Source organism: Schistocerca piceifrons, chromosome 1, assembly GCF_021461385.2.
Source record: "Schistocerca piceifrons isolate TAMUIC-IGC-003096 chromosome 1, iqSchPice1.1, whole genome shotgun sequence".
NCBI classification, from domain to species: domain Eukaryota; kingdom Metazoa; phylum Arthropoda; class Insecta; order Orthoptera; family Acrididae; genus Schistocerca; species Schistocerca piceifrons.
In genome coordinates, this window is record NC_060138.1 from 730,271,672 (window position 1) to 730,298,688 (window position 27,017).

The 27,017-nt window shown below is 40.9% G+C and overlaps 1 protein-coding gene across 2 annotated transcripts in view; it reads left to right on the top strand.

Annotated features, from left to right (window-relative positions):
• LOC124711315 (cation-independent mannose-6-phosphate receptor) overlaps positions 1-27,017 on the top strand; it is a 640,574-nt gene that overhangs the window by 219,566 nt on the left and 393,991 nt on the right. For both annotated transcript variants that reach the window (XM_047241343.1, XM_047241335.1), the window contains exon 13: positions 1,340-1,491. In XM_047241343.1, the coding sequence (XP_047097299.1) occupies positions 1,340-1,491 (152 nt within the window). The remainder of the gene's footprint in view (positions 1-1,339; positions 1,492-27,017) is intronic.

Here is a 27,017-nt window from a genome sequence, read left to right on the forward strand (position 1 = left end):
ACCTACCAACATTTTTCAGAACTTCCGTTTGCTTTGCACTCGATTCTAAGCCGCAGGCGTTTTTTTGGATTACAAAAACCGGAAAAAAAGTGCGGCTTAGTTTCGAGTGAATACGGTAGTTCAATCATGAACTCATTGCAGTAGGTGCTGCTCGCAAACAGCACACTCTCACGTGCATACGCATATGGCATGCAACCTCACTCAATTTCGAGATGGACCCATGGCATGACTCTCAAGCCATGCAAACCTGGGCGTCATTACTGACAGTGACAGGATGACTCCAGGTGATGTTGGCTGTGACAGTAGTCCAGGCTGGACTTTGCGCCACAATGCGGCAGAAAGTGCAGTGGCAGCTGGCACGCCTGCAGCCATCTTCTATGCCCCAAAACTCAACAACGTGCATACTACAGTTTTCAGTTGTGAAGATATAAATGAGTGAACTGTATGGTAGGTCAGACCCCACTGCCTTACACCAGTTGTACAGGAGCCAAGGGATAAAACAAAGATTTAGGCATCCAAGGAGAGTATTTTTGAGGAATAGTAGGCAATAGTAGAAGCATACTGTAACTCTGAACTTCTGATGCAAAGACATACCTGGTGAGGTGGATACTCCATGAGCTGATTGAATGGGCCATCATAGCTGAGTTGCAGAGTGGATTGGGAGAGTACAGGAAGAAGGCACATTGTCAAGTCAGGAGATGATTACAGAAAGGGCATAGGTTCTGGACCCGCTACTCCCTACCTGTCTACTGGGACCCCATATAACCATTTTTCCACGTTTTCTGTAGGCTGTGTGTTGTAGACGATGATCACAATGCATCTCTTGTGAGCATCCCTCAACCATGTGACCTACTCTTGCCCTGGAACATTAGCCAGTTATTTAGCGTAAGCTGTGGGAACAATCCTTCGGCATAACAGTTGTTGGCTGGAGAGAAACAAAAGTTCACAGTAAAATGCTCCCAAACACCTTCTGTCCTGTGGCTGCCTGCAGATGCATGAAACATGGTTGGTTGAGTAATTGTAGGAGTGATAAAGACAAGTGCTGAGGTTCCCCCCTCATGTGGTAAGCAGTTTTTATTTGCTACTAATGCTCAATACATTATTTCCTTTGTAATGTTGTTGTGCTATCAGAAGACCATCTGGTTAAGTTGTATTGTGGGTGGTTTGTTTTATGACTGAGACTTATTTTAACAGAGTGCATTATATTGAACCAGTATTCATGAGTGTTCATTTCTTAGTTATTAAAATAATTTTTCCCCATACAGCATGAAATTTATGAATCTCAGTGTACCGTGTATGTTCATAAAAATAATGGGAATTGCAAATGATTTAATTTCAGAATGAACCTGTCTTCGAGGATGTTGTGTCATGTAACTACAAATTCTCTTGGAGAACAGTAGCAGCCTGCCCTGTAGGAAGTATTCATAATGGCACATTTCCAATCCACAACAATGGGAACTGCACAGCAGAGAACTTCTATACTAAACATCTGTGAGTATTTTTTTTAAAGTAATTGCTGATTTTACATTAAACAACCAGTGCTTTCTGCCAAATACCTCATGGTTGTTTGGTATGTCGTTTCATGAACGATAGTAGAAGTAAAAATATGGATATCACTTGCTCTTGCTCTTTTGTTACCTTCCACTTTTTTGATTCCATTGAGTGAGACCCTTTACAGAATTGAAGCCACCTCTGTCATTTTGTCAGCAAGCACATTCTCTTTTAATGTTTACACCAAACTTTCTGCCATATATTTGACCTTGGGTACAGACTTCTGGTGCATAATACTATTCTTGTTGCTAAGCTCCTGGAAGAGAGATGGGATGGCACACATCAGCACAGGAAGTTATGTAGTTAACTTTCTCTGTGTGCTGTAATTGTTAATTCTTAAGGTAGTACTACTAGTATGGACAGGGTGCTTGTGTGTTGTGTGCAGGTGCAGGTGCAGGAAGTGTTAGCCGTGATTTGCAAACAGCTGAAGACACTTACTACCCTGCCCAGCTATCTTCAGGCTGCTGCCTCGGGGTGTAGCAGTGGCAGAGAACCTGGTGCATCACATAGGGCAGCTCAAGTGTCACTCGTTTTGCTTACAGCCTGTACTGCTGAGGCAGCTTCCAGTGTTTCTGACATAGTGGAACCACCACAGGGTCAGTGATGGATAGTAACATGTTTGCATTGCTCGAGGCAGAGGATCAATGTGAAGGTTGTCTTGTCAGGCCTTGCCTGTTGACACTATGAGTGAACAGGACTGTTCCTTCAGAAGGGCCTGAGCAGGCACATGCAGGGTAGGGTTTGCTAATTATTGGGAACTCCAAAGTGAGGCAACTTATTGAGCCATTAAGGAAAATAGCATTCAGGACCTAAGGAAATGCAATTTTCACTCAACATGTCTGCTAGGGAGCCTCGTCCAAGATGTGGTAGCCCTTCCTCCAACTATCGACCATCAGGATGCAGTCAGCTGCAAGCTATGCCTCACATTGCCACCAATGATGCCTGTCGTTTGAGTTCTGAGGTAATCCTCTGTTTTTATGGCCAGCTGGCAGAAGTGATTAATATAACTGGCATCACATACTGTACAAGTAGAGCTGATGCTTTTAGCTTCATTCCCAGAATTGATTGGGTACTTTGATTTGGAGCTGAATGGGGGTTCTCAATCAAAGGGTCTGTTGATTCTGCGAAGATATTGGCTGCAGATTTCTGCTGGAGCCGCGTTATGGGGGCGGAGTTGTTATTGTAGGATTTCTCTTGATAGGTCAGCGGGCTGCACTACACAAATGAAGGACCTATTTGAGTAGCCGAGTAGTTGTGGAGTGAGCGTGAAGGCTATATGATAGTTTGTGGTCTGATGAAAGCTCGCCAGTAGATATGCAGAGTGAAAGCAAACTGCATACAAAGTAAAGACTCTTTGACAGTCAGAATTTTCAAACAGTAAATTGTTGAAGTATTCGTGGCAAAGTTCCTGAATATACTGCCCTCCAGAAAAGCTGTCGTTCTCAGATTATTCTTAGAACTGATAACTGGCTGAAACCCAAAGTAGAAAGGTCCGAAATATTTAGTGGGGCATTGAACGTATATTGACAAGACAGAGCAGATGCCATAGGAGTATCATTACAGTTGACAAAAATATTGTGTCTATCGATGTTGAAATTGAGTTTGTCTTTGAAGTGGACTGTACGTGTGTAACAGGTCTAGGTGAACTCAAATTAATTGTTGGATGTTGTAATGGCCACCCGATTCTGCTGTAACAGTTGCAGAATCATTCAAAGAAAGTCTACACTCAGTAGTGCGGAAATATTCTGAGCATGCAGTAGTTGTTTGAGGTGACTTTAGCTTGCCCATTTCTCATGTGATATCCTGTGAACCATGGATGCCATGGTAGTGGTACAGACAGCCAGTCTTGGAACTACTTTTGAACAAGTTTTCCAGAAACTGTCTTAAGCAGCTAGTTCGAGAGCCCACATGCAATAGAAATATTTTAGACCTTGTAGCTACAAACAGGCCAAGCTTATCATCTGTATTAGAATGGAAATAGGAGTTTGTGATCAAGATGTCATAATAGTGATGATGGTTACTAAAGTTGATAAATCTGTCAAATAGCCTAGGAGAGTACTTTTGCTGAAAATAACAAATAAGTGATTGTTAGCATCCCGTGTAGACAATGAATGGACAGTATTTAGTTCCATTACAGTGGAACATGAGAAATTACGGGTGAAGTGTAAACAGATTGTAAATTGTGCTCAAGAGAAGTATGTGCCGAGTTAGTGGGTAAAGAATGGGAAAGGCCCACCTTGGTTTAGGGCGAAGTGTAAACAGATTGTAAATCGCGCTCAGAAGAAGTATGTGTCGAGTTAGTTGGTAAATAATGGGAAAGGCCCACCTTGGTTTAATCACAAAATTTGGAGAATGCTACAGAACCAGAGACTGCTGCAATTTCGATTCAAAAAAGGTACACAAAGATGACAACTGGCAACTGGCATACAGCTACAACCATCATACCTTAGAAAAAGAGCTTATTGAGAGCCCAAGAAAAATCTGGTCCTATTTAAAAATTAGAAGCGGCTTGAAGTTTTCTATCGAGTCACTACCTGACAAGTCAGATGTGGCAGTAGAAGACAGCAAAAGGAAAACTGAAGTTTTAAATGTCATGTTTCAGAAATTATTTATGACAGAGGATTCTATGAACATATTGTTGTTTGATAGTAGCATAGACTTCTACATGGGTGACGTAATAATAAGCATCCCTGGTGTAGAGAAGCAACGAAAGGAGTTGAAAACAAATAAGTCACCATGGCATGATGGAATCCTAATTCAGTTGTACAGAAAATTTGCAAAACCATTGTTCCCTTACTTAGCTGACATTTACTGCTAATCTCACCCAGCACAAAGCCCCAAGTGACTGGAAAAAAGTGCAGGTGACTCCTGTATACAAGAAAGGTAAAGGAACGAACCTGCAAAGTTTCAGCCCAATATCCTTAATGTAGGTTTGCTGCAGAATTCTTGAACACACTCTGAGTTGACATATGGTGAATTTCCTTGAGCCCAAAAAGTTTCTGTCCATAAATCAGCACGGTTTTAGAAAGCATCACTTGTGCAAAACTCAGCTTGCCCATTTCTCATGTGATATCCTGTGAACCATGGATGAAGGGCAGCAGATTCCTAGATATTAGGAAAGCATTTGACAAGGTGGCCACCCTCACCTCTCCTCGTCCCCCCTTCCCTGCACCCCAATCCAACTGCTGCTGCCCTTGGCAGACTAGGTTCGCAGATATCTGAGTGAGTGGCTTGAAGACCAGGAAGATCAGTATGCCTTGATGGCAAATGTTCGTCAGAGACAAGGGTGCTATCAGGTGTGCACCATTGAAGTGTGATAGGACTGTTCTTACTCATTCTATACATAAATGATGTGACAGACTGGGTGAGTAGCAATCAGTGGCTGTTTGCAGATAGCTACATCTACATCTACATCTACATTGATACTCCGCAAGCCACCCAACGGTGTGTGGCGGAGGGCACTTTACGTGCCACTGTCATTACCTCCCTTTCCTGTTCCAGTCGCGTATGGTTCGCGGGAAGAACGACTGTCTGAAAGCCTCCGTGCGCGCTCTAATCTCTCTAATTTTACATTCGTGATCTCCTCGGGAAGTATAAGTAGGGGGAAGCAATATATTCGATACCTCATCCAGAAACGCACCCTCTCGAAACCTGGCGAGCAAGCTACACCGCGATGCAGAGCGCCTCTCTTGCAGAGTCTGCCACTTGAGTTTATTAAACATCTCCGTAACGCTATCACGGTTACCAAATAACCCAGTGACGAAACGCGCCGCTCTTCTTTGGATCTTCTCTATCTCCTCCGTCAACCCGACCTGGTACGGATCCCACACTGATGAGCAATACTCAAGTATAGGTCGAACGAGTGTTTTGTAAGCCACCTCCTTTGTTGATGGACTACATTTTCTAAGCACTCTCCCAATGAATCTCAACCTGGTACCCGCCTTACCAACAATTAGTTTTATATGATCATTCCACTTCAAATCGTTCCGTACGCATACTCCCAGATATTTTACAGAAGTAACTGCTACCAGTGTTTGTTCCGCTATCATATAATCATACAATAAAGGATCCTTCTTTCTATGTATTCGCAATACATTACATTTGTCTATGTTAAGGGTCAGTTGCCACTCCCTGCACCAAGTGCCTATCCGCTGCAGATCTTCCTGTATTTCGCTACAATTTTCTAATGCAGCAACTTCTCTGTATACTACAGCATCATCCGCGAAAAGCTGCATGGAACTTCCGACACTATCTACTAAGTCATTTATATATATTGTGAAAAGCAATGGTCCCATAACACTCCCCTGTGGCACGCCAGAGGTTACTTTAACGTCTGTAGACGTCTCTCCATTGATAACAACATGCTGTGTTCTGTTTGCTAAAAACTCTTCAATCCAGCCACACAGCTGGTCTGATATTCCGTAGGCTCTTACTTTGTTTATCAGGCGACAGTGCGGAACTGTATCGAACGCCTTCCGGAAGTCAAGAAAAATAGCATCTACCTGGGAGCCTGTATCTAATATTTTCTGGGTCTCATGAACAAATAAGGCGAGTTGGGTCTCACACGATCGCTGTTTCCGGAATCCATGTTGATTCCTACATAGTAGATTCTGGGTTTCCAGAAATGACATGATACGCGAGCAAAAAACATGTTCTAAAATTCTACAAGAGATCGACGTAAGAGATATAGGTCTATAGTTTTGCGCATCTGCTCGACGACCCTTCTTGAAGACTGGGACTATCTGTGCTCTTTTCCAATCATTTGGAACCCTCCGTTCCTCTAGAGACTTGCGGTACACGGCTGTTAGAAGGGGGGCTAGTTCTTTCGCGTACTCTGTGTAGAATCGAATTGGTATCCCGTCAGGTCCAGTGGACTTTCCTCTATTGAGTGATTCCAGTTGCTTTTCTATTCCTTGGACACTTATTTCGATGTCAGCCATTTTTTCGTTTGTGCGAGGATTTAGAGAAGGAACTGCAGTGCGGTCTTCCTCTGTGAAACAGCTTTGGAAAAAGGTGTTTAGTATTTCAGCTTTACGCGAGTCATCCTCTGTTTCAATGCCATCATTATCCCGTAGTGTCTGGATATGCTGTTTCGAGCCACTTACTGATTTAACGTAAGACCAGAACTTCCTAGGATTTTCTGTCAAGTCGGTACATAGAATTTTACTTTCGAATTCAATGAACGCTTCACGCATAGCCCTCCTTACACTAACTTTGACATCGTTTAGCTTCTGTTTGTCTGAGAGGTTTTGGCTGCGTTTAAACTTGGAGTGGAGCTCTCTTTGCTTTCGCAGTAGTTTCCTAACTTTGTTGTTGTACCACGGTGGGTTTTTCCCGTCCCTCACAGTTTTACTCGGCACGTACCTGTCTAAAACGCATTTTACGATTGCCTTGAACTTTTTCCATAAACACTCAACATTATCAGTGTCGGAACAGAAATTTTCGTTTTGATCTGTTAGGTAGTCTGAAATCTGCCTTCTATTACTCTTGCTAAACAGATAAACCTTCCTCCCTTTTTTTATATTCCTATTAACTTCCATATTCAGGGATGCTGCAACGGCCTTATGATCACTGATTCCCTGCTCTGTACATACAGATTCGAAAAGTTCGGGTCTGTTTGTTATCAGTAGGTCCAATATGTTATCTCCACGAGTCGGTTCTCTGTTTAATTGCTCGAGGTAATTTTCGGATAGTGCACTCAGTATAATGTCACTCGATGCTCTGTCCCTACCACCCGTCCTAAACATCTGAGTGTCCCAGTCTATATCTGTGGTGTACGGGATGGTGTCTTCGTTGAATGTCTGTAGAAGGATACAAGAGGGCTTAGACAAAATTTGTAGTTGCTATGATGAATAGCAGCTTGCTCTAAATGTAGAAAAATATAAGTTCATGCAGATGAATAGGAAAAACAATCCTGTAACATTCGAACATAGCATTGCTTGAAACAGTTACACTGATTAAATATCTGGGCGTAACGTTGCAAAGCGATATGAAATGGAATGATCACATAAGGACGATGGTATGGAAGGCAAATGGTCAGCTTTGGTTTATTGGAAGAATTTTGGGAGAGTGTGGTTCATCTGTAAAGGAGACTGCATGAAGAATGACAGTGCCACCCATTGTTAAGTAATGCTCAAGTGTTTGGGATCTCCATCAGGTCAGAGTAAAGGAGGACATTGAAGCAATTCAGAGGTGGGCTACTTGATATATTACCGGTAGATTCGACAGACACATGAATATGTCAAAATTTAAATATCGCTTACTCTTTTAGTACCTTCCACTGTTTTGCTCTCATGGTGTTAGATACCATACAGAATTGAAGCTAACTCTATCGTTTTATTAGCAAGTGCATTTGTCTTTTTAGGTTTGCACCAAAATTTCTGCTGTATATTCGACCTTGCGTGCAGATATCGGCTGCTTAATACCATTCCTGTTGCTAAACTGGAAGAGATTGAATGGAAATCGTTAATATGCTCTATGAACCGTTCTCATAATTTTAAATTAAAAGCTCTGTAAAAATCCCACAATCAGCTGAGAAAGAATGTTGATTCACTCACAGCACCATGTAACTTTGAAAGCCTGATACACCTGTAATAGGTCTGATAACCGCGAGGTTGCCTATTAATGATTCCTTCGCCCAACACCCACGGTGCTATTGGTGCACATCACGTATTGCGATTAAGATAGTGTGCTGGATTTTTTTTTTTAAAAAACGGTGGAGTAGGTTGTGTGTGGGGAGGGTGTCCCCCCCTTCCCCCACTTTCATGCCCTACAATGCTTGCTGAAGCGTACCAAGTGATTACAGTGCTAGAGGACTGGTGGCACTCACCAGCCCCCAGATCAGGAATACCAGGTTTGCCTTGTTAGTATCCTATCCAGCCCTTACTGATGGGCTCTTGAGGGACCACAGTGACTCACTACGCTAGGCAACAATTGTGGTTGTCAGAATCCGCTATTTGGCTCCTATGGTTGTGTGAAGCATGTTAACTGGATGTGGTAGTTTTGAAAATGTATCCACAATGACCAGCCATAAGCTATGAAGGTATGATTTGGTGAAGCCTAAATGGAATCTTTCCCATAAAGCCTCTAGTGTGGTTCTTCTCCATATCAGTACTTATGTCGTTTGTTCCTGTTTCCCCACACCACAGTAACTCTATGCTTCTTCTGGCTATCCCTTCTCTGCAACATCCAATGGACTACAACTTGTTTGTGCGCACATTTGGTGAACAACGGTCTTGAGCCCTTGTAATACTATTTCTGTGTCTGTACTACAAGTCTAATTCCTGACTATATACCGTATTTACTCGAATCTAAGCCGCACTTAAATCTAAGCCGCACCTGAAAAATGAGACTCGAAATCAAGGAAAAAAAAATTTCCCGAGTCTAAGCCGCACCTGAAATTTGAGACTCGAAATTCAAGGGGAGAGAAAAGTTTTAGGCCGCATCTCCAAATCGAAACAAAGTTGGTCCATTGTAACATGAGAGACAATTTAGGTTGAATGAATGACGATACAGCTACAGTAGTTTGGTTCGAGTCGTAAGCTTAGCAGTTAAACTTTACCAGGTAGCCATTGCTGTGCGTCAGGCGCTCCGTCCGTATTTATACGGGTACCCTTCCTTTTTCACGTGCTTCGTCTGGTTTGAATCGATTGCTTATTTTGCTTTGATCTGATAAGTGCCGTTTGCTTTGATATAGGTGTTTATGTCACTCTAAACTGAAAATGCATTACTGTACTGTGTCATGCATTGTTTGCGGCATTCTGACAGTGCGTGTTTACGGCCTGTCGCCGCTCGCAGCATGGCTTGCTTTTGTGCATGCTACCGCTGCTTACAATTAAAAAAAAAGAGGGAGGAATCGTCTCATTAGCGAAACAATGGCAAGAGACTGCTATTTGTTGTTACTTACACTTCAGTTAGCAAGCCAGTAATGGATGGGGGTGTGGTGTCCTGGGGTTCCTGAGCTTGGAGGCAGATGACTGCTGCCAGACCCATAGCACTGTAAACAGTAGGTGTGCTTCTGTGATAAGTGGAAGGCATGATAGGAGATGAATGGGAGTTGAGACAAAACACTCAGTTAACAGATAGCTCTGTGGTACCATCCTCACCCCAGTTGTATAAAGTTTGTCCAAACTGGGATTTTTTCTGAAATGATCTCTTTCCAGAGCTGCTTGTGTTACTTCTATGGAAAGTGTTTAAAAAGCCTTACAATGGGATAGGCAGATGGATAAGTTGTAATGAAACCCAACCAACCAACCAAGAGGCCTCAGGTTGGAATGTAGTGTGCTTTTGAATAACTGTCACACCTACTGTATAAAGGCTCAATTCCTTACTTCTACTTGGACAACTTTACATTTTTGGCCAGGGTCATGGCCAAGCAACTTAGATGCTATGGTGTCTGGGTACCTATATTGTCACTGAAAGCACCTGCCATGTGACAAAGGTTCAATGAGAAACACTCTAACACACAAATGTGTTCAGCATATGAATTATGGAAGCATATGGAACTTGGTGGTCTCAAGTGTCTGCCTTTCCAATGTGCTTGTAAAATAAATCGAGCTCAAAAGGCAAGAGATAGTTAACATTAGCCAGAATGCAACTAAAAGGTAACCAAAAGAATGGAATCAATTAAACTTAACTAAACTTGAATTGAACCTGCCTGGTGGGACTTTTTACCATTCCAACATAATGAAACAATAGCATTAACTTTCCATAAGAAGCTTTGGCTCATCTGTATGTTTTGGAAATACTATGACATTGAGAAACACGAGTTAATCAAGGAGCCAATTAGCTATTAGCATATGTGAAAACTATACAACATCAAAAAGTTCACTACTTTTAAGCCAAGTACATGTATCACTTACCTGTGCTGTATACACAGTGCCAGGATGAAAGAATGCAAACTACTGTTGATCTGAATACCTGCAGAGGTAAAGTTACACTTTTTCACAATATGAAAGTTCAATGTGTGCTAGAGATATTACTTAATTGCGTGGATGCAGGTCTGATTTCTTCTTTTTTTTGGACTAAATTCAGATCATTTGGTGCTTGAAATAAATTCAGAACATTTGGCGTAGCACTCGAACTCAATTACAAGTGTTCATGGGTGTGGACCGAGGCTCTATGAGCACTGATAAAAATGTCCATTTGTTGTGAGAGTGAGTCATTGAGTTACCACAGCTACCATGCTCAGATCTTAGCATGTGTCTCCACATGACTACGCATTCCTTCGCGAGGCTGCATACTCCGGCCATTGCTGAAATTACAAACTAACGATCTAACATTAACCATTAATATGCAGACGACCTACTTACAGGCCCTTTTACCCTCCTTTCACTTTCTTGAGGTTAAAAAAATCTTGATAAACAAGAGCACTACCTGACTTGGTGACTTCATATGGTATCTCAATACTTCACCATGTAGACCTCCAAAGGGGACTTCCCTCGTTGAATGCCTTTTGCACTAAAAGAGGTTGACATAGGCCATGAAGCTTGTAGAACATTTCATAATCACTCAGCTTTCTTAGTGCTCATTGACCTCCCTTCCAGCCACATATCGTGGCAGACCTGCTGCCCAAGAGTGGCCTGTAGCCTTCTTTATGTACATTCCAAACATGGCTGTATCAGTCACTCTCCTATGCGCAGTGAAACTCCTGTTTGGTACAGATGAAACAGAGGCTACTTTACATTGCTATAGTATTAATAACAGACTTACATCACCTTATGACAGGCATAATTATTAGTGTCGTAAATTTAAGAGATACCTTAAGAACTGTTATTATGGACATAAAAAGTTTTGGATGAGAGGAACAAGTATGTAATACTAATAGCAGACACAGTTTCTATGCTACAGGATGGACAATTCATCAGAGAAATTTGCTAAAACTACTGAAGACAGTTACAGTTAATTTATCACACCCTGTGGTGAATAAATATATTTATAGTTTTTAAGAAAAAAGGGAGCCTTTGAAAAATTATCCCCATTACATATAAATAAGGCTAGGTAAGGACTCACAAGGTCACTGATATCAGTATTATCAAGTTCAGGGACATTATCTTCTTCTTCTTTGCATGAAAGAAAATTGGCATGTGGCCCTTGTCATGCAGCCATTCATCACATTTATTTATTTCATGTGATCTGACTATTTATAAAAATATTTAGGGTGTGAATAAATGTTTAATACATGTCTCAGCTATGAACTACTGATAAAGTGATTATACCACAGTAATAGAAAAGAGAATACGTAACATAAAATACAAAAATCCACACAATATGTACACAGTTTGTCTAGATAGTTAGGTCACACACATTTAAGTAGTTGAACGTTACATTTAAAACTAGTGCACTGTTTTCGGTTGACATCAGCACTGCAGCCGATGTTGGAAGTGGATTCTTTGCTTTGATCAGTAAAGTGACAAGAAAGAGATGGAATGGAAATTTGCCCTGATTTAAGCGCTTGCGCGTAATTGTTGTTATGAGTAGTATGCTCCTATTCCAGTCAGTAAATGAAGAGGATAATGCTATTTTAGGCTGCAGCTGGATGTATTGTACGCCTTCTGATATCTTGGTTGAATCCCCTTGTGTCTGCCAGGCATTTCTTTCTTTCTCATTGATTAACCTCAGCACTTCTCATTTAGGATTTCACTTAAGTTCATTGCTGCCAGTTTCACTGAGCTGTACCATTTCATTACTAGGGACTACTATTTGTTGGCCATATTTAGTGTTGTATTTTGTCATATTTGGTGTTATAAAAAGTACTGGGCTGAGCACAAGAAGCAAGTAGTCCAATCTTAGAAGAGAAAGTGAACATGGAATTACTCAAGTGGTCAATCAAGTTAATAATTTGGTGTTATTTTTTGCCAAATTTAGTGTTTTTTCTGAATTTTTTCTGTCTCTTTATTTTCATTTTTCCTTTCCTTTTTTCCGAATTTGTTGTCTTTTTGGCAAATTCAGTGGAATTTGTTGCCAATTTAGTGTTTTTTCCCCCAAATTCAGTTTTCTTGCGGAATTTGTTTTTACTTTTCTGCAAATTCATTGTTATTTTTTGTCTAATTCATTATTATATCTTTGGCAAATTCATTGATAAATTTTTCCTATATATATTCATTTTTGGCCACATTTAGTGTCAATTTTTTTTTTTTTTTGCGAAAGTTTGTATCTTTCTGGATTCAGTCTCCCCCCCCCCCCCCCCACCCCCACACCCCCTCCACTCAGTGATTCTTTTGCCAAATTCAGTGATTTTTTTTTCTGATTTGGTGTTCTTTTTCACAGTTTGATGCTATTTTTTCCTTATTTGCTGTTAATATTTTTGAAATTCTGTGTTATTATTTGCAAAATTCATTTCTTTAAGTATAAATTCAGTTTTTTCCAAATTCGGTGTTATTTTTTTGGCAGATTATGGATTATTTTTTAATTTTTTTTTTTTTCATATTCAATACTATATTTTGTGAAATTTGGTGTTGTTTTTGCCAAATTCTGTGCTCATTTTGCCAAATTCAGCTTTGCAACTGCAAATGCAACTTTCATGTCACGCCATTTGTCAAACAATCTGAAAGAATGAACATGGAAAGGCCTATTGCCAGAGAATCCCAGAAGATGAAGACGCCCTGCGAAAGATGAAGGAATGATGAACATTATGACTACCATCATCAACAGTTAACCAGTTAATCAAAGGCAGCAACAAGCCTAAAAGAATTCCTCCAAAGCTGTCTGACCATATTTGTGGTTTGTGACAATCCATAAGCGTTCGTCTTATGACGAGGAGGAGTGTAAAGTCTTCTCTAAAGAAGCAACAGGCCACAGAACAACATCCAGTTTTCTGTTGCAAGTATAGTTTCTTCAATAATTCATATTTTGGTTCTCCATAAAGTGACTAGATTCAGCAACTTTTCCAGTCGGACTGAGTTGCTAATTTTGAGGATGTAGAAATTAGCAAGCTAACATACTTGCATACTTTCACTCTCTGGTGTCATATGGAATAATATTTTGGGGTAACTCAACACTTAGGCAAAAGGTATGCACTGCTCAGAAGAAAATGGTTAGAATAATGTGTGGGACTGATAGTCGCACATCTTGTAGGCATCTGTTTAAAAGGTTAGGAATTCTTACAACAGCCTCACAGTACATTTACTCAAGTAATTAAATTTGTTCTCAACAGCATGGACCAGTTTAAAAACAACATTGACATATGAGATTATAATACCAGAAGAAAGAAAGACTTACACTATCCTCTACTTAACATATCTTTGGCACAGAAAGGGGTAAAATATGCTGCTGTAAAACTTCAATAAATTACCAGACGAAATAAAATGTCCGACAGACAGCAGTAATAGTTTTAAAAATAGATTGAAATCTTATTTCCTTGTCAACTCCTTCTATACCATAGATGAACACTTGACACGTTCCAAATCATAATGGTTTCCGTGAGATTGATCAATGGAACACGTAACTAATTAACTTATTCTCAACAGTCGTAGCTGTAATTTGCATTCATTATTGATGTCCAATATCCTTGTAAGTGTGATCTACGGATGAAGACAACAACTACCACCACCACTACTACTACTACTACTACTACTACTACTACTGCACTGCTACAGTTTACACTTCTTACGTCACTAACACTATAAGCAAAGCAAGTGACACAATATGTTGTCCTCTAGGCTCCCTATAGTTGAATCAGCAAAATTGTATCACTTTGGAATAATACTGTTGCCAGCCTTGAAAATCAACAGTGCTGTAGAGCAGTAGCAGCTGTAGGTGCCCACACAAGTGACAGATCTTAATGATCCATCACAGGTCATGCGATCAGCCTGCAGATCTTATATGCTTGGGCACATCACAGCGATAGATTGCTGCCGCGCGGGATTAGCTGAGAGGTCTAGGCGCTGCAGTCATGGACTGTGCGGCTGGTCCCGGCAGAGGTTCGAGTCCTCCCTCGGGCGTGGGTGTGTGTGTTCGTCCTTAGGATAATTTAGGTTAAGTAGTGTGTAAGCTTCGGGACTGATGAGCTTAGCAGTTAAGTCCCATAAGATTTCACACACATTTGAACATTTTTCGATAGATTGCTGATGGCTTGGAATTCACTTGTAGCTGAATGAACTGTAAGTGATATGTGACAATATGGCTGCCTGGATGCGTTGTGTTTGCCTAGTTATTAAGCATAGTTTTGTTTTGTTTGCTTTGCCTTTGTTGAGAAATAACTTCAAGTTCAATTTGTAGGCTTTCAGTGGCCACAAACCACTCTGAGAAGTAAAGTTGAGGCCAGGGTTACCATCTAAATTAGAAATCATACAAATATAATCACATTGACACCCTCCAATTTTTGCAGTGATTAGCATTTTGATGCTTGTGCTGTAGAAGTAGAACTGAAGAGAAGTTCATAGTAATAGTCATGTTCCACTGGACTTCATCTGGTGATTTTGATATAATTATTAAACTTTATGCATTAATAAAGTTTTTAACTTCCAAACGAAGTGACAAGCTGTAATGTTAAGTGAACATTTTATTTTAAATCAGAGGTTCCCAACCTTTCTCAGACCATTACTGCTGAGTGCAATCAGATATTAGCTAATGCACCCCCCCTCCCCTGTTTCTAGCTGGTACCTCTTCCCCCCACCGTTATCAACATTAAAAACTAAACATTAGGATGAAAAAGAACTTTCTGTGAATACTTTTATTTTTAAAGTAATGAAAACTAAACGATATGTTTCTGTAAGTGTTTTATTAAACCATGAGCTAATGACTCAGTGACACTATTGGTACTGCTTACCTCTAATAATCATTTCTTATACAATGATGAACCTATTCTCAGTACATTTGGAGGACTGTCTTACAACTCCTACTCAGTAAAGAAAACTAACTATCCACATGAAGGTAGGCACTTGTTACAAAACGTTTACTCTGCACCACTCCCCTCCCCAGTGACACTTGCTTCATCCACACAATATGCACCCATTTAAATCATTGAAGTTAATATGTGTGCATTGCATTATACTTACTGTTTGTAATCATTTAATTGCTGGTCTCCTTACTTCCAAACTGGTATACATTGGAGCCAAATGCTTTCTGTCTGAATACTGCTGCTGCTGCTACTACTACTACTACTACTACTACTACTATTACTGTTACTACTGTTACAGGACCTACAGTAGATTACTAACCATTACATAGTTACTGTTGAGTTGTGCTGTCAGTTAGTTCAATTATCTGTTGTGAAATAAATAATGAAGCAATTTTTGGTCCATTGTGTGAATTACCCACAACTTGGAGAAAGCATTTTCATTCGTTATTTAAGATTACAAGGTCTGTTGAAAAAGTTCCAGAACTTTCATAATTTTGCACCAATGGTGTGTTTGAATGAAATTCTGTTGGTATCCCTGAACAAGCCTGTGTTTAATGTTTAACTGCTGGAAGTTTCAGTGTTGTATGTCTGTTAGTTATTGTTCAGCACTGTGTTGAGTAGAATGTTGGGTCACACAGTTTGCGAATTTCAAGATGGCATAGTTAGAGGAACCAGGTGTGTAGCTGGATTGAAGAGTTTTTAGCAAACAGAACACAGCATATTGTTCTCAATGAAGAGATGTCTACAGACGTTAAAGTAACATCTGGCGTGCCACGGGGGAGTGTTATGGGACCATTGCTTTTCACAATAAATATAAATGACCTAGTAGATAGTGTCAGAAGTTCCATGCGGCATTTTGCGGATGATGCTGTAGTATACAGAGAAGTTGCAGCATTAGAAAATTGCAGTGAAATGCAGGAAGATCTGCAGCAGATAGGCACTTAGGGCAGGGAGTGGCAACTGACCCTTAACATAGACAGATGTAATGTATTGTGAATACATAGAAAGAAGGATCCTTTATTGTATGATTATATGATAGCGGAACAAACACTGGTAGCAGTTATATCTGTAAAATATCTGGGAGTATGCGTACAGAACGATTTGAAGTGGAATGATCCTATAAAATTAATTGTTGGTAAGGCAGGTGCCAGGTTGAGATTCATTGGGAGAGTCCTTAGAAAATGTAGTCCATCTACAAAGGAGCTGGCTTACAAAACACTCTTTCGACCTATACTTGAGTATTGCTCATCAGTGTGGGATCCGTACCAGGTCGGGTTGACAGAGGAGATAGAGGAACTCCAAAGAAGAGTGGTGCGTTTCATCACAGGGTTATTTGGTAAGTGTGATAGCTTTACGGAGATGTTTAGCAAACTCAAGTGGCAGGCTCTGCAGGAGAGGCACTCTGCATCGCGGTGTAGCTTGCTTTCCAGGTTTCGAGAGGGTGCGTTTCTGGATGAGGTATCAAATATATTGCTTCCCTCTACTTATACCTCCCAAGGAGATCACGAATGTAAAATTAGAGAGATTCGAGCGCCCACGGAGGCGTTCCGGCAGTAGTTCTTCCCGCGAACCATAAGTGACTGGAACAGGAAAGGGAGGTAATGACAGTGGCACATAAAGTGCCCTCCGCCACACACCGTTGGGTGACTTGCGGAGTATAAATGTAGATGTAGATGGAACAACACATCTGCTTTAAATTTTGCATGAAACTGAAGAAAATCTTTACAGAGGACACTAGATGATGCAGGAAGCCTATAGTGATGAGTCGTTTAGCCGTACTTGATGTTACGAATAGTTCAAACGGTTTAAAAATGGCCTGAGGGAAGTTAAAGGTGAGCCTGTTCAGGGCACCCTTCGATGTCTACTGACAATGCTCGTGTCAGGAAGGTCAGCGAAATTCAATCAAAGAGTGACTGTCAGAGAAATTGCAGAAGAATGTAACATTCCAGTTGGATCATGTCATGAAATCCTGACACAGCATCTTGGAATGCATCGTGTTGCTGCCAAGTTCGTCCCACGGCTCATGATTCAAGACCAGAAAGATCTCCATGTCACAATGTGTGAGGAGCTTTTGGATTGCGCAAATGTGAACTAGATGTTCCTTCAGAGAATTGTAACTGGTTACGAAATATGGGTCTACGGCTATGACGTTGAGACCAATGTTCAATCTTCACAATGGATCAGGAAAGGTTCTCCAAGACAAAAAGAAGCATGTCAGGTCAGGTCAAAAGTCAAAGTCATGCTGATAGTTTTCTTTGACTTTGAAGGATTGGTTCCTTATGAATTTGTGCCTCAGGGGCAAACTGATAGTCGATGGTACTATTGAGATGTGTTGTGGTGCCTGCGAGAAAATGTGAGGAGGAAATGGCCAGAAATGTGGCGAGAAAGTTAATAGCTCTTGCACCATGGTAATATATCCACACGTTCATCCCTGTTGGTTCGGGACAGTTGCACAAAAAATAAAATCGCTGTGCTGCCTCATCCTCCGTACACTCCAGACCCGGCCCTTGGGGACGTTTTTTATTTCCCAGGTCGAAAACCCTGTTGAAAGGACAAAGATCTGCAACGATAGATGAGATAAAAGAAAATTATCTGACAACCCTTCGCGTGATCCAGCGGGAGGCATACCAAGACTGCTTTTGAAAGTGGAAACGGCACTGGGAGGTTTGTATCACTTGTGGAGGAAAGTCTTTTGAAGCAGACCATGCTCAGTAAGTAATAGGTAAACATAGAAAAAATATATGGGCAAAGTTGCAGAATCTTTTGAACAGACTTCATATGTGTCGTACATGTTTCAGTTTTACTGTAGTATGTGTGCAGAGAGTGGACTACATGACTATAAGAAGAAGATGTTGTTAATACATTCGTTTCACAAGCTGTAGCCTCCTATACACTGTGTCAGACGTTAATGTTAGTATTAGAAAGAAATTGTCCAGGTGTACGTAGAACTCACACATTGTGGGTATGTTACAAACTGAATTATCTACCAGGTCATTATAATTAAACTTTCCCTATTTAATACATTATAAAATGGAAACTAATTACCATACAAGTACCAAACTTTGTAGCATTAATGTCCAGAGTATGTCACGCACGATTTGCATGTGCCACAACGCCACTGTCCAGTTCTACATCTACATCTACATCCATACTCCGCAAGCCACCTGGCGGTGTGTGGTGGAGGGTACCCTGAGTACCTCTATCGGTTCTCCCTTCTATTCCAGTCTCGTATTGTTCATGGAAAGAAGGATTGTCGGTATGCTTCTGTGTGGGCTCTAATCTCTCTGATTTTATCCTCATGGTCTCTTTGCGAGATATAGGTAGGAGGGAGCAATATATTGCTTGACTCTTCGGTGAAGGTATGTTCTCGAAACTTTAACAAAAGCCCGTAACGAGCTACTGAGCGTCTCTCCTGCAGAGTCTTCCACTGGAGTTTATCTATCATCTCCGTAACGCTTTCGCGATTACTAAATGATCCTGTAACAAAGCGGGCTGCTCTCCGTTGGATCTTCTCTATCTCTTCTATCAAACCTATCTGGTACCGATCCCACACTGGTGAGCAATATTCAAGCAGTGGGCGAGCAAGTGTACTGTAACCTACTTCCTTTGTTTTCGGATTGCATTTCCTTAGGATTCTTCCAATGAATCTCAGTCTGGCATCTGCTTTACCGACGATCAACTTTATATGATCATTCCATTTTAAATCACTCCTTATGCGTACTCCCAGATAATTTATGGAATTAACTGCTTCCAGTTGCTGACCTGCTATATTGTAGCTAAATGATAAGGGATCTTACTTTCTGTGTATTCGCAGCACATTACACTTGTCTACATTGAGATTCAATTGCCATTCCGTGCACCATGCATCAATTCGTTGCAGATCCTCCTGCATATCAGTACAATTTTCCATTGTTACAACCTCTCAATACACCATAGCATCATCTGCAAAAAGCCTCAGTGAACTTCCGAAGTCATCCACAAGGTCATTTATGTATATTGTGAATAGCAACGGTCCTATGACACTCCCCTGCAGCACACCTGAAATCACTCTTACTTCGGATGACTTCTCTCCATTGAGAATGACATGCTGCGCTCTGTTATCTAGGTACTCTTCAATCCAATCATACAATTGGTCTGATAGTCCATATGCTCTTTGTTCATTAAATGACTGTGGGGAAGTGTATCGAACGCCTTGCAGAAGTCAAGAAACACGGCATCTACCTGTGAACCCGTGTCTATGGCTCTCTGAGTCTCGTGGACGAATAGCGTGAGCTGGGTTTCACACGGCCGTCTTTTTCGAAACCCATGCTGATTCCTACAGAGTAGATTTCTAGTCTCCAGAAAAGTCATTGTTCTCGAACATAATACATGTTGCAAAATTCTACAACTGATCGACGTTAGAGTTATAGGTCTATAGTTCTGCACATCTGTTCGACGTCCCTTCTTGAAAACGGGGATGACCTGTGCCCTTTTCCAATCCTTTGGAACGCTACGCTCTTCTGGAGACCTACAGTACACCGCTGCAAGAAGGGGGGCAAGTTCCTTCACGTACTCTGTGTAAAATCGAACTGGTATCCCATCAGGTCCAGCGGCCTTTCCTCTTTTGAGCGATTTTAATTGTTTCTTTATCCCTCTGTCGCCTATTTCGATATCTACCATTTTGTCATCTGTACAACAATCTAGAGAAGGAACTACAGTGCAGTCTTCCTCTGTGAAACAGCTTTGGAAAAAGACATTTAGTATTTTGGCCTTTAGTCTGTCATCCTCTGTTTCAGTACCATTTTGGTACCAGTGTGTCTGGACATTTTGTTTTGATCCACCTACCGCTTTGACATAAGACCAAAATTTCTTAGGATTTTCTGCCAAGTCAGTACATAGAACTTTACTTTCGAATTCATTGAACGCCTCTCGCATAGCCCTCCTCACACTACATTTCGCTTCACGTAATTTTTGTTTGTCTGCAAGGCTTTGGCTATGTTTATGCTTGCTGTGAAGTTCCCTTTGCTTCCGCAGCAGTTTTCTAACTCGGTTGTTGTACCACGTGGCTCTTTTCCATCTCTTACGATCTTGCTTGGCACATACTCATCTAACACATATTGTACGATGGTTTTGAACTTTGTCCGCTGATCCTCAACACTATCTGTACTTGAGACAATACTTTTGTGTTGAGCCGTAAGGTACTCCGCTTTTTGTCACCTTTGCTAAACTGAAAAATCTTCCTACCTTTTTTAATATTTATATTTACTGCTGAAATCATCGATGCTGTAACCGCTTTATGATCGCAGATTCCCTGTTCTGTGTTAACTGTTTCAAATAGTTCGGGTCTGTTTGTCAGCAGGAGGTCTAATATGTTATCGCCACGAGTCAGTTCTCTGTTTAACTGCTCACGGTAGTTTTCAGATAAAGCACTTTAAAAAATTTCACTGGATTCTTTGTCCCTGCCACCCCTTTGTGAACGTTTGAGTCTCCCAGTCTATATCCGGCAAATTAAAATCTCCACCCAGAACTATAACATGGTGGGGAAATCTACTCGACATATTTTCCAAATTATTCTTCAGGTGCTCAGCCACAACAGCTGCTGAGCCAGGGGGCCTATAGAGACATCCAATTACCATGTCTGAGCCTGTTTTAACCATGACCTTCATCTAAATTATTTCACATTTAGCATCTCCGTCAATTTCCTTCGATACTATTGCACTTCTTATCGCTATAAACATGCCTCCCCCTTCACTGTCCAGCCTGTCTCTGTGGTATACATTCCAATCTGAGTTTATGATTTCATTACTGTTTACGTCTGGTTTCAGCCAACTTTCTGTCCCTAGTACTATATGGGCGTTGTGACTGCTTATTAATGAGAGCAGTTCTGAGACCTTTCTATAGACGCTCCTGCAGTTTACTATTAGCACTTTAATATTGTTATTCCCTGTTACATTTTACCTACTCCTACCTTGCCGCGTCTCAGGAGGCGTCTTGTCGGGCCTAGGGAGGGAATTCTCTAACCTAAAAAACCCCCATTTGCACTCCACACGTACTCCGCTACCCTTGTAGCCGCTTCCGGCATGTAGTGCACGCCTGACCTATTCAGGGGGACTCTACATTTCTCCACCCGATAGCGGAGGTCGAGAAATTTGCACCCCAGATCTGCGCAGAATCGTCTGAGCCTATGGCTGCCAGGTGCTGTGATCAGTCATGATGATTCATAGTCTCACACTTGACCAGCCATGGTGCACATGAACTTGGTCAAAAGGAGCAGAGCATTATTGGTGAAGCTCTATTATCAAAACAACATTAATACTGCAACTGCACTTCGAGAATGTCACTGGCTGAAAGCATTACATGAGGGTCATCTCTCTCCACCTGCTGTGCAGAGCATGATGAAGAAGCCGGGTGTTGCCCCGGGAAGAGGACAACGACCGTTTGCACCACAGGTGGCTGATGAAATCGCTGTTGCTATGGCAGACCATGCTGCACGCAATTGCCGCTTGTCAGGCAGTGCACGTGTCTTGGTCCACTGTATGGAAAATGCTTCGAACCATTCTCAAATGGTATCCGTACAGGTCCATATCGTACAGCAGCTTGCACCACAGGACACACAACAATGTGTTGATTTCGTTCTCCACTTTCTTGCAAGGATTGAAGTTGACTAGGGCTGGCCCTGGACCATACTATGGACAGACGAAGCTCACTTTTCTCTGACGGGTGAGGTGAACACACAGAATTGCAGAGTGTGGGGACCTTCACTTCCAGTCACTGTGCATGAAGTTCCTGTGTATGGTGAATGTGTCCCAGTATGGTGTGGCCCATTCCTTTTGCTCAAGGCCCAAAATGTGCAGTGTGACTGGCCAGCGTTACTGCAGTATGCTTCAACAGCATGTCATACCTGCCCTATACGAGAGAGAAGCATTGAACTCAACAGTTTTCATGCAAGATGGGCCCCACCACATGTCGCTTGTGAAGTTCACCTGCTTCTCCGAAATAGCTGATCTCACTTCCTGTGATTTCTGGTTGTGGACAGGATTTACCAGGGGAACATTCACACACATGCTGATCTGAAGCACAGGTAGCCAACATAACTATGGGTATGCTTCGTTCTGCTGTGCAGAATGCAATCCTGTGCTTTCAGACTCTTCTGGACACTGATGGGCACCATATTGAGTCCCTTTTGTAGCAGTAATGAAACCAATCTCTAATAAATAAATGTAAATGCCGTGTGGCTAGGTCCTCCCATTGGGTAGACCATTCACCTGTTACAAGTCTTTCAAGTTGACGCTACTTCGGCGACTTGCGTGTCGATGAGGATGAAATGATGGTGATAAGTACAACACAACACCCAGTCCCTGAGTGGAGAAAATCTGCGACCCAGCCGAGAATCAAACCCGGGCCATTAGGTATGACATTCCGTCGGGCTGACCACTCAGCTACCAGGGGCAGACAGACAATCTGTAATGGTATGATGTTTCGTAACAGCATATTAAAAGCTTTTCAGTTGAACTGATTGTGCATTATTTCTCTTACCCGTGTCCTTGACATTGATGCTACCAAGTTTGGTCCTTGTATGGTAATTAGAACGAAAGGTTTTGAACACTATGCTTATTTTTTGATTTAACGAAGGCGTTTGATTGTGTTGATCACAAAATATTGCTCCAGAAGTTGGATCATTATGGAGTACAGCAGTAGGTCACAATTGGTTCACCTCTTACTTTAGCAACAGACACCAAAAGATTGTGTTGAGAATGGCTGTTATGTGGGGTTTGAGTGGGGTACAGTCAAGTTGGGGGTGCCCCAGGGATCAGTGTTGGGGCCACTCCTGTTCCTTATTTATATAAATGATATGTCCTCTAGTATTACGGGTAACTCTAAAATATTTCTGTTTGCTGATGACACTAGCTTGATAGTAAAGGCTATAGTTCGCAACATTGGCTCCATTTCAAATAGTGCAGTTCATGATCTAAGTTCATGGCTTGTAGAAAATATAGTAACACTAAATCACAGTAATGCTCAGTTTTTACAGTTTCTAACACGCACTTCAACAAAACCTGACGTTTTAATTTCACAGAGTGGGCATATGATTAGTGAAACTGCACAGTTCAAATATCTACGTGTTCGGATAGATAGTAAACTGTCATGGAGAGCCCACGTTCAGGATCTTGTTCAAAGACTTAATGCTGCTGTTTTTACTATTCGAACGGTACCTGAAGTAAGTGATCGTTCGACACAAAAATTAGTCTACTTTGCTTATTTTCATTCGCTTATGTCAAATGGTATTATATTTTGGGGTAACTCTTCCCATTCTGAAAGGATATTTTTGCCTCAGAAATGGATGGTTTGGCAATAAGTGGTGCATCAAACCTGCATTTGGATCAGACTTAGGTTGCAGAAAGGTGTGCAGTATACTGCTGCATCCATTTTCAATAACCTACCACAAGAATTCAAAAATCTTAGCAGTAATCAACGCACTTTCAAATAGAAGCTGAAGAGTTTCCTCATGGGTCACTCCTTCTGTTCTGTTGAGGAGTTCTTTGAAAAATTAAGCTGATTCTTGTTGTATTGTTGATGGGTTTACTTAAACTTACGGCTTGACTTTTTTGGGTTCATAAACATTTTATTTTCATCTGTTCTTACTTTTATGCTGTAATTTCATGTACAGAGACGTTTCATGACCGTGGAGATTTGTTCCTCAATTTGGTCCTACAGAAATTGACGTGTAAATAAAAAATTTAAAAAAAGTTAAGTAGGGAAAGTTTAATTATAACCACCAAGTGTATAGACAGGTCATGCATCCCATGAATCGAGAATGTCAACGATTTTTGCCTTTGTCAACACTGATTGTGGCATGACATACAGATTTTTATAGATTTAGCAAAAAAATACATGCTTAATGAAATATTTCCATAAAAACTTTCATTCTGTATTTCACCTTCATAGTGGTTGAATTTCCAGAAACAAAAAATGCTTCCATAGTGCAATATTTTCATAAAACATTTCATCCCCTATTCACCCCCTTAGGGGTTGAATTTCCTGATATGTTGAAACATGTATTTCTTTATTTTTTACCAAGAAAATTCATGCCAATTTTCGAAGGTCTAACTTCAAAATATCTTTAGTAGCAACATTTTTCAGAAAACCTATGATTACCTATTACGCCCCCTTAGGGGCCTACAGTATAGGGTCAAAACTCTCTGCAAGCTTCAAGTTTCGATCCTTAGTGGTTTGGGCTGTGCAATGGTGAGTGAGTATTTGAGTGAGTGAAATTCATGTAACTGTACAGCGTGAAAGATTAGATACTTAATAAGCTGCTGTGAATCTATGGCTAACAGCCACTACTACTACTCATGCACTAAGTTCGTTTTTCACGGAGAAAAAGAACCATTGACCAGTTTCCATAAAAACTTTTGAGTAGGATATTGGAACGTGTGTGTCACTGTTTGGGTGTGTTGGGTCTTTTGAAAAAGTCCTCAGTCTGACCATGAACTTATTACACCAATGTGATCCAGTAACAAGAATACACACAGTAATTGGCATTAATGAATGCCATTGAACAGTGAAGTATAGTATATGAAATATAGCGTGTTGAGTAACCAATGGAAGTTCGTTGTATACACAACCATAAGAACATTCAGATAAAAGTAAATGTATTCAGACATTATGTGACTGGGAGGTAAACAAGTGGGAAGGGTCCATTGTGGCTGGGTGATGCACCAGGCAGGGCAGTGGTGTCATCTTTGTGTGCATGGTGCCCTCTGTATGTTGTGCATCATTATAGGTTCAACCAGGCAGTCCAAATCTGTTATGTGTGACTTGAGATACTGCAGCTGTGTGTATAAAATTATATTATTGTTATAATGGTAACACAATGGTTCTGGGCTGGCGGAGAAATGAGGAAGCACCAGTTTCACATAATCTAGTCCAGAAATATATAAACTGGAGCAGAATGTTGTGGAAACCAAACTGTTTGTTAATTCGTCTTATACTAAAAATAAAAACACACAAGATTTCTTTTGGAAAGTAATATGAATTATGTGAACACAGTGTATGAGGATTAGGTGTACATGTCTAATGAAAGGTTATTGGTGGAATATAAATAGTTTGAAGAGGAAAAGTAACATCTTGGTTAGTACTTAAAGTTCTGAGTCATCAACAGGCATTTAGCAGTAAACAAGACCGAGAAAATATTCATCTTTCAAACAAATCTATCTACACAGCTATAAAGTATGCATACACCTGTACAGTTACATTGTCCTGCATGACTACCTTGCATCAACACTACAGCTTGACTGGATGAACTACCATGCTGCCTGACACAAAATAGTCAGATGAGACAGTGTAACCACATGCACCTCTGTGCGTGCATGTATGTGAAATAGTTTAATGAAAGTTTCAGAATGTTGTCAAGTACTATTTGTTTCTTCCACTCTTGTTTTAATTAAGAGCATCACAACCACCTGCCGGATGAGTCAGAAACTGTTCCTTTTGAGTTTATCTCATTTATCAGCAAATAGGGGAAAATTACACACTTCAAGAAAAATTATAGTGCTTTGGAGCCTTGGAAGTTTGGAAAATCTGATGCATGAAATTTACTTTCTGTGTAAAATTGATTTTGTATACCCAAGCTAGAAGGTTTCAGATAAATTATATAATGGTAAGACAGAGATTCAGGAACCAGGTTTTAAATTGTAAGATATTTCCAGGGGCAGATGTGCACTCTGACCACACTCTATTAGTTATGAACTGTAGATTAAAACTGAAACTGCAAAAAGGTGGGAATTTGAGGAGATGGGATCTGGATAAACCGAAAGAACCAGAGGTTGTAGAGAGTTTCAGGAAGAGCATTAGGGAACAATTGACAAGAATGGGGGAAAGAAATACAGTAGAAGAATGGGTAGCTTTGAGAAATGAAATACTGAAGGCAGTAGAGGATCACCTAGGTAAAAAGACGAGGGCTAATAGGAATCCTTGGGTAACAGAAGAGATATTGAATTTAATTGATGAAAGGAGAAAATATAAAAATGCAGTAAATGAAGCAGGCAAAAAGGAATGCAAACGTCTCAAAAATGAGATCGACAGGAAGTGCAAAATGGCTAAGCAGGGATGGCTAGAGGACAAATGTAAGGCTGTAGAGGCACATATTACTAGCGGTAAGATAGATACTGCCTACAGGAAAATTAAAGAGACCTTTAGAGAAAAGAGAATCACTTGCATGAATATCAAGAGCTCAGATGGAAACCCAGCTCTAAGCAAAGAAGGGAAAGCAGAAAGGTGGAAGGAGTATATAGAGGGTCTATACAAGGGCAATGTTTTAGAAATGGAAGAGGATGTAGATGAAGATGAAATGGGAGATATCGTACTGAGCGAAGAGTTTGATATAGCACCAAAAGACATAAGTCGAAACAAGGCTCCGGGAGTAGACAACATTCCATTAGAACTACTGACAGTGTTGGGAGAGCCAGTCCTGACAAAACTCTACCATCTGGTGAGCAAAATGTATGAGACAGGCGAAATACCCTCAGACTTCAAGAAGAATATAATAATTCCAATCCCAAAGAAAGCAGGTGTAGACAGATGTGAAAATTACAGAACTATCAGTTTAATAAGCCATGGCTGCAAAATACTAACGCGAATTCTTTAC